General features: G+C 36.7%; 1 protein-coding gene, 1 long non-coding RNA gene and 6 other non-coding genes across 8 annotated transcripts; 5 read left to right on the top strand and 3 right to left on the bottom strand.

Annotated features, from left to right (window-relative positions):
• Positions 1-236: 236 nt before the first annotated feature.
• LOC113731533 (LIM domain-containing protein WLIM1) lies at positions 237-2,121 on the bottom strand. Its single transcript, XM_027256852.2, has 5 exons — positions 1,591-2,121; positions 1,344-1,440; positions 1,189-1,232; positions 944-1,027; positions 237-744 (listed from the first exon to the last, which is right to left on the bottom strand). Exons 1-5 carry the CDS (start codon positions 1,723-1,725, stop codon positions 523-525), a joined length of 582 nt encoding a protein of 193 aa, XP_027112653.1. The 5' UTR covers positions 1,726-2,121; the 3' UTR covers positions 237-522.
• Positions 2,122-3,175: 1,054 nt separating this feature from the next.
• Positions 3,176-3,247, top strand: TRNAP-UGG (transfer RNA proline (anticodon UGG)). The gene has a single exon. It is a non-coding gene; the product is annotated as a tRNA-Pro (tRNA).
• A 958-nt stretch (positions 3,248-4,205) lies between these two features.
• LOC140036784 (uncharacterized) lies at positions 4,206-9,270 on the bottom strand. Its single transcript, XR_011840339.1, has 4 exons — positions 9,073-9,270; positions 6,902-7,046; positions 5,914-6,098; positions 4,206-4,531 (listed from the first exon to the last, which is right to left on the bottom strand). It is a non-coding gene; the product is annotated as an uncharacterized lncRNA (long non-coding RNA).
• Positions 4,391-4,462, top strand: TRNAP-UGG (transfer RNA proline (anticodon UGG)). Its single transcript has one exon. It is a non-coding gene; the product is annotated as a tRNA-Pro (tRNA).
• Positions 4,905-4,976, top strand: TRNAP-UGG (transfer RNA proline (anticodon UGG)). Its single transcript has one exon. It is a non-coding gene; the product is annotated as a tRNA-Pro (tRNA).
• TRNAP-UGG (transfer RNA proline (anticodon UGG)) lies at positions 5,958-6,029 on the top strand. Its single transcript has one exon. It is a non-coding gene; the product is annotated as a tRNA-Pro (tRNA).
• Positions 7,250-7,321, top strand: TRNAP-UGG (transfer RNA proline (anticodon UGG)). Its single transcript has one exon. It is a non-coding gene; the product is annotated as a tRNA-Pro (tRNA).
• Positions 9,271-12,672: 3,402 nt separating the features above from the next.
• Positions 12,673-12,744, bottom strand: TRNAG-UCC (transfer RNA glycine (anticodon UCC)). The gene has a single exon. It is a non-coding gene; the product is annotated as a tRNA-Gly (tRNA).
• Positions 12,745-12,976: the final 232 nt, after the last annotated feature.

Genomic DNA, 12,976 nt, shown 5'->3' with positions numbered 1-12,976 from the left:
CATCTCCGGCAGGTGAAAGAAGAAGGCTAATGGTCTGCATTTAACCATCTTCGGATTGAGATCAGGCTGTCCATATTCTACCATCCCTCCTTTTTTGTGTCCTCATTCTCGGTTGAAAGTCGAAGAAGGATGAGATGTTGCGGTGAGAATTAGAAAATTTTTATAGTATTAAACGTAAAAGCAACTTGTCTAATTATTCTGCAGCCTGTAGCTATTTAACCTTCGCCGGTGAATCGTTGGACTCGCATAAGGTCTACCTATGTACATCTTATTAAGCAAATAGAGAATTTACACGAACAAACTCAGGAACTGCTTGCAAATTCACACCACAACCTCAGGACAAATGATACACCCCGCATAGCTAGAGACCGAAAGTTCTGCATAAAACTCATCCACACTACAAAATCATCCTGGACAACAAAGTTAGCAAACCGTTCTCACCACCGAGAGAAAAGGGACAGAGAGATTAATAGAGAGAGAGAGATCAATCTAGCAAATAATAGTAGTATTTTCCTTGTGGCCTTATGATTCTGCAGCTATTTCCATATGAGCAGGAAGCGATGGCTCCTTGTCCATGTCATTTTCCAATTGGCTGTAGTTGCCTTTTTCCTTGACGAGTTGGGCGTGATGGTGCTTGCAGTAAAGCGTTCCCTCATGTGCAATATAGTTTGATGGGCTTATTGTACAACCGCCATGAGAGCATTTGAAGCAACTTCTGTGGTATGGTTTTCCGTTGACAGTAACCTTGGAGAGTGAAAAAGGATCCAGATTACAAACGTATGGCGATATAAGCTATTGTCATGTCTTGCAAGTTATTAAAGAGTTGATAAAAATGGATGACTAATAACTCTGCAGATCAAGTTCCAAGCCGCAAATTCTTAGATTTGCCTTGTGATGTAAATCACATTAGGTGGAAAGAGATTTTTCTGCGGTTTCTGCATACCTTCTCAATTGGATAGACGGTTTTGTCACATCCAATACATTTATCCCTGGTGCCCACGAACAGGCTTGAGACTTTGGTCGCGTTCTGTTCAATGAATGTGGATTGGGGATTAGCTGTTGATAGGACGAGAATACAAGAACTAATAGCTAAGGATTTAAAATGAAGTTGATGCTAAAAAAAGCGCAGCAATTGATAATTCGCCCTCTTCCAGAAGAGCCCGAGTTGTGAAGAACAAAGAATAATACCTCATGGTCCACAGGCTTTTCTGGTTTCACAAGTTTTGGCGTTCCTAGAATAAAATGAAAACGAACTCAAAATATCAGAAGAAAAAATAATAATAGTAATTCATTAAAAAAACATCTGACATGAAGCTTGGACTGGAATTTACAGTCACTCGTACCTTCAAAACTCTTGTCAAGACTGCCGGTTCGCTTGAACAGCTGATCAAAGTGAGGCCTGCAGTATAGGACCCCATCAAAAGAATTGAAGTTGCCAAGCTGTTCCAACAAAATGCGAAACACATTAGACCAAAACACGCCTAGGATCATGAATCCAAAATCAAGGACTACGTTAAATGATTTATTCAGTCAGTTTCAAAAGTCAAATCAATTCCAGAATGCCACTGTCGATCAAGATTACATGTTTACCTTGAGGGTACGTTGGCAATGGTGGCAGCGGAAGCAAGCTTTGTGGTAAATGCGGTTGTCTGCTGCCAACTTATCAACCAAATAAACTGTCTTTTCACAGACGGTGCATTTTTGGGTTGTGCCAACAAATGCCATATTAATATGAAGGAATTGCCAATCTTTTATTAAGTTCAAGAACGAACCAGCCGGCTAGAGAAAGAAGTGATCTTTCCAAGAAAGAAAGAAACCACTCTTTCTCTAGTTGCTCTCTCAATCTTCCTCTATGACCCCTTTTGTTTCTCCCTCTCCATTAATGGTGGAGCATAGAGCATAAGGTTGAGGGGTTAAAGGGGGAACGAAATGCAAAAGAAATTTGTGGATCGCAGAAATTTGCGGGGGATAATCATGGGAGTTGGAACATTGGCGCCATTCAGTAATCATGTTGTCCGAACTTAAAGCAATTCCATCCCGCAGACTTGGTACCAAACTACCATATGCTCCTTTTGGATGGCTGATTGGGTGAAAGGAAATGATGTGAAAATGGAGGTGTCAGCTATTTTCTCAGCATTTTCTCTGGTAGCAAATTCGTAGTCTCTACCTGCGTACTTAAATAGCGAGGGTGACTTAAAAGCATATTATTAACTACGTCCAAATACCATTTAAAATTTTTAATTTATTTTTCCCTTCAAACAACAAACACATGAAAACCATTTTCCTAAAAGCTAAAACTTGTAGGACTAAAAAGGCACTATGAGAGAAAATAGTTCATATATTTATTTGAATTTTTCTAACGTGCACCCGTCAAATAACTAGTTAAGATGTTTAAATCACATTTAAATTATTATATAAATATACACACTCGCAATTATTGCACCCTTAAATTGTGACACTTTTTCAAATTAACTATTTTTTTTTCTAAGAAACTAACACCTGAGTCTCTTATGGAGTTCACGTTATGTTAGTCAAATCATTTTTTTTTTTACTTTCTATTTCTCATGTGAGACTCTAGGTCACAATCAATATTTAGACCTACATTAGCAGTAACTACATTTTCTAAGTTCCCTTCCAATTAGCATTATATCATTGAGCGACAATTATGACCATTCTCATACTTAAACTGTCCCGTTCAAAGTTTGACGGCAATAATTGTGGTCGTAACAGCACGTTGTCATCCTATATAAAAAGAAATTATGCTTTCTTGATTTCTATTTGGAGATGAATCATGTCTTTTGTAATGAAGCAGTTCTAACATGAGTAGACAATGGACCCTCGGTCTTAGAATATAAGCATATTCATCATGAAGCATCTGGAATTTTCAGTTATTGGTTCTTTTATGCCTCTAAAATTAGCCTTTCTATCGTTGCTTTTTGTTTTCCCCATTAAATTTTTGTATTTGAATAAATTATTGGGCTAGAAAAGTGAATCAGAAGGCGATTACTATCGATAATTACACCTGTAACTTTTCATTTCCTCGACTCTGCCTTCCTCTCTTTCAACTCTAGGACGGTCAGCAAGCAAAATATGCCTTTTTCAAAACGATAAAAATTCCAATTGCAGAAGTAAGTTTCAGAACTAGTGGCATTTTAACTTATTCCCTTGACCGTCCGGGCATTTGGTCTAGTGGTATGATTCTCGCTTTGGGTGCGAGAGGTCCCGAGTTCGATTCTCGGAATGCCCCCACCATCAATTCACTTTTTGCAAACATGCATTTCCATGATCATATCTCTGTCATTTCTCAAACAAACAAGGCCTTTATGTAGATAGATAGTTCTGAATCAAGTAGCAGAAGTTAATTCTAAGCACTTTACAGTTGACAATTTTATTCTCTCTTGACAGGTCCACAAAGCCCGACATTGTCCGCTAGCTAAAACATTTAAAATCAGCATCTACTCCTTGCGGATCCCGGCTGCAAATAACAATTGAAAGCTCAGATCTATGTTAAGAGATCGGCTTGATCTGAGTAGCCCATTTGAAATTTTGTATTCGAAGGCCTGGATTTGTTCCGAACCCCTATGGTAAATCAGGGGAGGGAGTCAATTGCATGGTGTGGTTGCACCTGCAACCACTACAACCACCCCAGCCCCCAATTGAAGCATCCGCACTTGTCGAGCCAGGTCAATTTACCCACATTTTGATCACCTGTTTGTTTTCTCTTCTTGCAAGAGGAGGCATATCCTGACTTTTCCTTCCCATTTAAACAGTCAAGATCAGCCAACGAAAATGATGCCTGACCAATTAAAGGGCACACTAAGCATGCTCTTCTTGCTTAAGGTGCAATTCTCCCATCAAATAGATCGCATCAACCAAGCTGATTTACAAAGCTATTTGCCCAAGTTTAGGTAGATTAGAGTTCCAGAATCCAGGTCTCTGATAAAGGTGCGGTACGGCAAGTATAGAATTGCTGACTAAGAACAAATGTTTTACAGCCAAAGCCCCTCATAAAACTCCAAAGTCAAGCCCCAGTAACCCAATTATATGATGCATATGAATGCTCCGGTCCAATTTCAAGGAAAGAAGCATGATGAAATGGGTGAATGCTAAAAGAGGGCAGAATAAGATAAACAAACAAAGTCAACAAGGATAGAGGCAAACACATTTCTAGATCAATCGGGTCATTACAGATGATCTCTACTAGATTTGCCCTCCAACTTTCACTTTTAACACTTGTAAAAGTAACTGTATATCGTAGAATAAAACATCAAGGACTTGGGATGATGCTTTTTTTTTTTTTTTCCACCAATAAAAGAAAAAGGTTTTTATATAAGAGTCAAACTTACCACTCTCATTCATCAATAAAGGAACACAATCATCGTCAACAACTGGGCATTTGGTCTAGTGGTATGATTCTCGCTTTGGGTGCGAGAGGTCCCGAGTTCGATTCTCGGAATGCCCCAAATTCTACAACATTTTTTGCTCAAACACCCAAGTTCTTTGACCTTTCTTAATTTCCAGCTGGGAAGATCTGCAAAGCCATCAATCAAAAAGATGTATAAAATGTATACAATCCTCGAAAGAGGTTTGTCTGTTTAATAAGCTGACTCAACTTCAGTGGCTTATTGATTTCTACTCTCACAGCTGTACAGCAATCAGATCAAGTATTAGGAGTGAGGAAAAAGAGGACACAATATTCCTTAAACAATTCTCTGCTTATAAGACTCCACTGTTACGGATCACAGCTTGCCAAGAGTAGAAAGAATAAGTCCTCAAAACACATCTGATTACATTTTATCTCAAATGATATTTCACCTCCACAAAGAAAAACTGTTTACACATTAACCATGAGAAAGTCAATGGTTTAATATTGCAATTATTCCACCCATTATACATGACCATCCGGGCATTTGGTCTAGTGGTATGATTCTCGCTTTGGGTGCGAGAGGTCCCGAGTTCGATTCTCGGAATGCCCCTACTATCATTTCATTTTTGCAAATATACATTTCCATGGTCTTCTTTTTGTCATTTCTCAACAATCAAGGCCTTTAAGTAGATAGATAGTTCTGAATCAACTATGAATGAAATAGTAGATATTAATTCAACCGTAGCTCCTAAGCAGTGTACAGCTAAACAATTCACAATAGCGTATTACCTCTTGCGTACTGGTATAGTACTAGTATGTAATTGAGGCCCTAGATCGTACACTGGCTAAACATTTAAATTCAGCATCTGCTCTTTTCAGGCAAAGTCAGTTTGCCCACATTTTGATTACCTGTTTTTATTGTAAGAGGATAAGTGAGGCCTTTCCTGACTTTTCTTTCTATTCAAATGCGTCTTGAAACAGCCACGACCAGCCAAGGAAAATGATACTGGACCAATTAAAGGGCACTAAGCATGCTTCTTGCTTAAGGTGCAATTCTCGGACTCTCACATCAAATAGATCACATCAACCAAGCTGATTTAAAAAGCTATTTGCCCAAGTTTAGATTAGAGTTCCAGAATCCAGGTCTCTGATAAAGGTGCAGTATGGCAAGTATAGAATTGCTGACTAAGAACAAATGTTTTACAGCAGTAAAACTCCAAAGTCAAGCCCCAGTAACCCAATTATATGATGCATATGAATGCTCCAATCCAATTTCAATGAAAGAAGCATGATGAAATGGGTCAATGTAAAAAGAAGGCAGAATAAGATAAACAAACAAAGTCAACAAGGAGAATGGATCTAGAGGCAAACACATTCCTAGATCAATCGGGTCATTACAGATGATCTCTACTAGACTTACCCCCCAAATTTTTTAACACAATGTAAAAGCGACCATATATCGTAGAATGCAACATCAAGTTCTTGGGATGATGCTTAGTTTTCCACCAAATAAAAGAAAAAAGATCTTATATAAGGGTCAAACTTACCACTCTCTTTCATCAATAAAGGAACACAACCATCGTCAACAGCAGGGCATTTGGTCTAGTGGCATGATTCTCGCTTTGGGTGCGAGAGGTCCCGAGTTCGATTCTCGGAATGCCCCTATTCTACAACAATTTTTTGCTCAATCACCCCAGTTCTTTGACTTATCTTAATTTCCAGCAAGGAAGATCTGCAAAGCCATCGATCCAAAAAACATATGAAATGTATATACTCCTCAAAAGAGGTTTGTCTGTTTAATAAGCTGACTCAATTTCAGAGCTTTGTTGATTTCTATTCTCACAGCTGTACAGCAATCAGAACAAGTAAATTGGGAATGCAGAAAAAAAAAAAGGACATAATATTCCTTAAACAAATCTCTGCTTAAAACTCCATTGTTAGGGATCACAGCTTGCCAAGACCAGAAAGAAGAAGTCCTCCAAACTGATCTGACCACATTTCATCTCAAAAGTTATCTCACCACCACAAAGAAAAACCATTTCCACATTAACCATGAGAAAGTCAAAGGTTTAATGTTGCAATAATTCACCAATTACATTAGCTACATTTCCACATTAACCATGAGAAAGTCAAAGGTTTAATGTTGCAATAATTCACCAATACATTAGCTATTACAGAAGCATTTGTACAACATTTTCAACTCCCCATCTCTACGTTGTAATTTTCGGTGGGTATTTTCTTGTCCATTGGGTAGGCATGGTTTTGGTTTTTTTTTTTGTTTTTGTTGTTGGGGGGGGGGGGGTATCTGTTGTCATATACTGGCACCGAAAGTTGAAAGCAACAGACTTAGCATCAACTACAGACAATAATCTAGAGTCCTTTTTGTCATTTTTGGGGGCTAGAGGTCCAGGCATCCTGTCCTGAACAGTTTTCAACAGTAACTCTTATTTTGCAGCAATTTAACCAGGAAATACTATAGTAGCTAAAGAGAAACATCCCTAGGCAACATCTTTGATACTTTACATTACTACTTACAAGATTGTGGATCAAATAAGTATCAGGCATAGTTGAACCTCAACACATTTCCATTGCTGGCAACAAGCACAATACTTTAGTAAATTAGTAATTTACTCTCATTGCTTCCAATTTTCCCTTTTGCTGAGATGACTTGCAGAGTTACCTAAGAGACCAACAAAAGATGTGATAATTAGTATTCCTCCAATAGCAAGTAAGATGAAGTGCACTGAAAACAAGCAAGCTAATATGGCAAAGTAAACCTGCCAAATTAAATGAGATCCTAAGAATCTCAAACAACCACTATTTTTTTCCTTCAAATAAAGGAGAGCTATTTTACCATCTATAAGGAGCTTCATAATAAAAATTGGGCATTTCGTCTAGTGGTATGATTCTTGCTTTGGGTGCAAGAGGTCCCGAGTTCAATTCTCGGAATGCCCCAATTACAAAATTATATTGCACAACCACCGATATTTTTACACGTCATTTGTATGATATAACTGTTGCCAAGAAAGATTCAAACCCTAACCTCTATTAATGCAATATATTTTCCTCGTAGAAGATTTATCCATAATGGAGAAATACTCAATCTGAGGCCCTCATTTTGTTGGTTTCTGAAAATTTTCATAATCAAGAAAGTGAACTATTGGATTCTTAACAGAATTACATAATAATACAGTACAATTTCTGCTGACAAACGGTCAAGGTTGCCAAGACTGGAATGGACAAGTTTACCAAATAGATTCACCTAATATGTTGAAGACAAAAAGGGTATTCCCATAGTAACTGTAACAAAATCCACAAGTGTGAGAATTCTATAATTCCAAAAAAGCAAGTTTAATTTCCCAACATACTAGAATTTAGAATTTGTTAAACCTTCTCATTCTCAATGTCCAAGGATTATTCTCATTCTGAAGCAAGATTCTCTGCATGTCCCATTCCAGACTATTGACTTACCCATCCTGAATAGTTTCTATAGCCCTTTGCAAAACTTGTATTAAGCTAGCATGAAACCTTTCAGCTAATGAGTCCTCTCAGATAGTAACTAATGGAAAGAGTGATGTCAACAATAGCATATTTGGTCTACTGATATGATTCTTGATTAGAGTGCCAGAAGGATATGGTTGTGAGTGATCTAGTGAAAGCAAAGCTGCAACTCCCACTAAAATGAACTAGTCACGAAGGATATGGTTAAGCAACCAGAGGGTCTTTCCACTCCAAAGAACAATACTGTAACACATTAGATACCAAGTCCATGGATATCTAGTGGGACTGATAGACTCCCTACACTTAAAATTTATTACAATGTCTGAAGTCTGAACCATAACTTAATTAGCAGTCAACACTCCTTCTGTGACTGAAAACCAATTATGAGCAAAATGAACAAGGATACTACAATCTGACAAAATATGTTTACTCGCCTACTACTTGACCTAAAGAAAGCGCAATGCAGGGATCAAAAGCTGGGCACTTGGTCTAGTGGTAAGTTTTTCGCTTTGGGTGCAAGAAGTGACTTCCTTTCCAGGAATGCCCCCAACCTTAATGCTTTTACATACTTTGGTTTCTACACTGTGCTTTAACAGAGTAAGTTGTTTTTTGCCTTCTTTAAGAACTAAACAGACATAAAACCATTTCCTTTTCTGCTGTTATGGTCTAAATCAACTGGTTGTTTTTCCCCTTCTTTAAGAACTAAATGTTCTGATTGGTCAAGGCAGTTACACGTTACATACAGAATAATTGGGAATAGAAATTACCAACTAGGAAGACTAAACATACAGTTTTTAATTTTATTTTCTTTATGTTCTCCAAGAAGGGTTAAACCTCCCAAAAAGAATAAATAATCCTTAAAATCCGACAGTCAAACCTAATCTCCTGAAAATTTCTTGATTAATCAATACCAGCAAAATAACCAAACTCACATACACGCAACCAAATACACATGCACAGGTGCTTATACTCGCTGCGGAACCCAAGTAGGAAACCAAATGACGAAGAACAACACTTCCGAAATATTACCCCAAAAAAGGAAAAAAGAAAAAATTGAGCACGACCCAAAAAACAAACCCGTTAGACAGACTAAAATATCTTGGTACTTATGTGAAATATATCGAACGAGATAGGGGGAAAAACAAAACAACCCAGGCTAAAAGATTCAAACAACGCTAGTATAAAATAGAAGATGGCAAAAGTACCTTCTCGAACAAATTCTTCTGCAGAGTGAGAGGTGGTGAGGAAGTGAAAACGCCCAGTAAGAAGAAAACGAAAGGCCAAAATTAGAAATTTGAGTATCCCATTCTTACTTGCAGAATGATCTTAACTTAGGAGTTGCGATGGAGGCGGAAGTAGAATCTACTGGATACTGCTGATTACGATAATTGCAGAGGTGTGTCGCACGGTACGATGATTGATTTCCATTAATGTTGTCTCACTCTGTTGTGGGAATTTAATCAATAATCCACTCTTCCGAAATCACCCTTCAGATAAGCGGGTGCACACTCTGAAGTTGGCGGGAACCGAAGGGCTTTTCTGTCATTCAGATCAATTTGTAAAAATAAACAACTTTATACGTTGGTGGGCTAGTCATCTTAGATAAGTTTTTGGTCTCTAGATCGATCGAAAGTTAAAACTCGCACCTTACACTTGCCTGTTTGGCACTTAAAGTTTTTTGTCAAGTGTTATGAGTTTTTTAAAAATTTTAACTATAATAATTTTTAAAAAAATTTCAAAATTTTTAACCTATACACTTCAAAATATTTAAAAATTTACACTCTTCAAGAATTTTTTAAAAAACTTCTACAGTAAAATTTTAGACAAACATCCAAAAAACTCACTTGCCAAACGGGATTAATTGTAAAAATAAATTCAAGGAGCTTACTAGAACAACCTTTTAAAGAGTGTGCCATAACACCCTTTCAGCCTAGATAAATTTGTCTTTCCTCTTACTCCTTATAACCGAGAAATTTGAATGGGTTCAAATCGAAAAATCTGAATTGATGTAAGCTGAAAAAAAGGATAATCAATGTGTAATTTTTAAAATGGGCCCAAACCTACTTAGAATTAGAAAAATAGGTTAACCTATGTTTGGATATCAATTGTTTTCAAAATAATATTTCGCTTGCATCATAAACACATTTTCCAACCAACATTTTTATATTTCCAACCACCTTTTTATCTCATATACATCATATCACAAAAGTGCTACTGTAATTATTTCAAATAATTATTTGGAATAATGCTGATATCCCTGACATTGTAATTGCAGAACTTTTACAACTTAATTGATTTGTTTTCCAAAGTATGGGAATTGCAAGTTTAGAACCTTAGGTCCCATTTGGATTGCTATTTTTAAAAGTATTTATAAACAAATATAAGATAAAAAGGTGGTTGAGAAATGTGTTTGTGGAAAACGTAAAAATTTTTCTGTAAAAAGCCACAATCCATTCAAGACTATATGGTTTTCGATTTTTAAGAATTGCAATTAATTCAAACCTACCCAAATATGTGTAAGGTTATAGGGCTCGTTAGGATAATCAGTACCCAAAACTCAATCCAAAATTGTTTAGTCATTTATTAATAATTTGACTTAGAAAGACCATTATACATTTTTTTAAAAATTTATGAACTTATCTACCCAATCATAGCTCCCGTTTACCTTTTTCATATCCCACTAATTTCATTTACTTTGCTGTTTTTTTTTCTTCTCCAAAAATTCTTTTGATTTCTCATAAATTTTATCCACTTCATCACTTCACTAACTATTTTGTTTTTAATTTTTAATATTCACATGCTGGATTGTCCTTAATTAAAAAGTTGATAGCTTTTAAGATATAGAGAAAACGAAGACAAATTTCTGAATATATCAGTGTTTTAATTTTCTATTTTGCTAGTGTGTTTTTAGAGTTGCAGGATTTTGGAAAAAAATGTTGTATTGTATCATTTGTTAATCTAATTCTTTGTTTCCCCCAAAAGTAGAAGAATATTATGTTACCGGACTCTATCTCACAGGTTAAACGGTCAGTAGTTAATCGATTGAATTGAATCAAGGTATGTAATGCAAATTTGTCGAACCAATACATGAGATTAAGGTCAGCAAAATTGCAAATAAACTAATTACTAGATCCATAAATACCCTGACTCGAACCCCTCTCTAGGAAGTGCTACTAGAAATTACTCTAGAATGCCCAGGCAGAAGTGATAGTAGGGGTCATCACAAGCTAGTTTAAAATTCATTTTTGAGTTGAAGTTCGAATGTAATGCGAGTTTAAAATTTAAGATAAAATTTGATTCAATCTAATATTGGATAGACTCAAATTTGAACCAAGAGTTGAAAATTTTATTTAAAATTTTGTTTTTTTGATATTATTTTATTATTAATAGATATACAAAATCTATATACTAATATAATATGTGCAAACCTTTATATAAATCTTAAAGAAAATGTTTAAATAAAAATTTTATTTGAATCTTCCATTGTTTGTCGAATCTTCCCGTTCTCCTACCGCCGTCCTCCTGTTCCTCCATATTCTTCTCCTAAGTCTCGCAAAATCTAACCAGATATTACAAGCTGAATATAAGCAAAAATTAAAAAGAAAAGAAAAATAGAGATTGTGTTTGCAGATCTCAAAAACGGGGGTGAGATGGAGTGAACAAAGCTGGAAGGACCCCTAACTTGGAAAATTGTTGCAATTGAATTTTTCTTTATGGTGGTAAGTGTTTCAAAATGACGAAAAAAAAAAAGAATGGAGAACAGGCGCCAGAGCGGAAGCCGAGGAGTTCCTGCTATAGGATTTCTGAAATTTTTAGTAATTGTTACGAGGATGTGGCAGATTTTCCACCACATGGTCAAAGGATGGGCCCACAAACCGGGTTCACCCAAGTTTTTTTTTTTTTGCCTATTTTCAGAGTCTAAGAATACCGAATGATATTTAGTTGGTGAAATTTTCCCAACAGAAAATCTTAGAGTAAAGCCGAAAGACGTCCTTTGGCAAGCTTCAGTGTCCGTGGGCGCCCAGGGGAACCTTCCTTCACTCTGCGCCAAAACAGGATGCTTCCCGGAAGCATCACAACTTCGCAGGTTTCGTTATGTGCTCAAACAGACGAATGATATGATCCTGATCACCTTAGCTCTCGGGAAGCGCTAAAACAACTTCTCTCCAGATTGCTATATATACGTCAGCTTCTCCTGAAAGAGTTGCACTATTTCCTCGTTCAAGTACTTGTATCCACTGATTCTACTACTTGTATCCATTGATTCTACTGTGAGTCTAATGCAATCCAATTAATTAATAATGTTAGATAGTCACAAGTTTACTGTGGGTGGGCAGTAAATCAATAAAATTCATGGGTTATTTGACGGCGATTCTTGATGGGGTGAGTTTCTGCATTTCAACTATATGGCAACTTCAAGAAATGCGTTTTGCAGCTATTTTTGCTGACTTTAGTTGGGTGGCCATGTCCCTGATGTCGGCTGCTGTATCATGCTTTCTTGCCGGGAGAAGTAGAAGACGAAGAAGAAGAAGAAGATATCCTGTAATTCGTTACTTGCCTTAGCTCGTCACGGCTGCTGTATCATGCTTTCTTGCCGGTAGAAGTATAAGACGAAGAAGAAGATATACTATGTAATGCATTACTAGTCTTAGCTCGTCTTCAAAAAATATTTTCATGTGCATGGAGTAATGATATAATTGAAAAACATATTTTCTAATATTTTCCAGTGCATGGAGCAGGCAGTCTTAGCTCGTCTTCGAAAAAAACACTTTCGTGTACATGAAGCAAGATATCGTGACATGAGCTGCGTCAGCCGGGAGTCGAACCCGGATCTATTGCTTGGAAGGCAATTATCCTAACCGTTGGACTACTGACGCGCTGTGGGCACTGTAACAGTTTTAAGAACCAAACGTATTTCCGAAATCTGATGGCTACTAAACCACTCGTTTCTCGACTTTCTTTTGCATGAACGTGACGTAGGACGTAGCACGTTCCTTTTTCCTGCATGCATGTAGCACTCAAACAATGCATTACATAATTGATAGGAAATATTAATGTTAACCAGATGAAGATATTATGGCTTTCTTTTGCAGATGATTAATAAAATTA

Source organism: Coffea arabica, chromosome 2e (genome assembly GCF_036785885.1).
Source record: "Coffea arabica cultivar ET-39 chromosome 2e, Coffea Arabica ET-39 HiFi, whole genome shotgun sequence".
Classification (NCBI taxonomy): domain Eukaryota; kingdom Viridiplantae; phylum Streptophyta; class Magnoliopsida; order Gentianales; family Rubiaceae; genus Coffea; species Coffea arabica.
The sequence above is the reverse complement of the archived record's forward strand: the minus strand, read 5'-3'. Positions and strand labels throughout refer to the sequence as shown.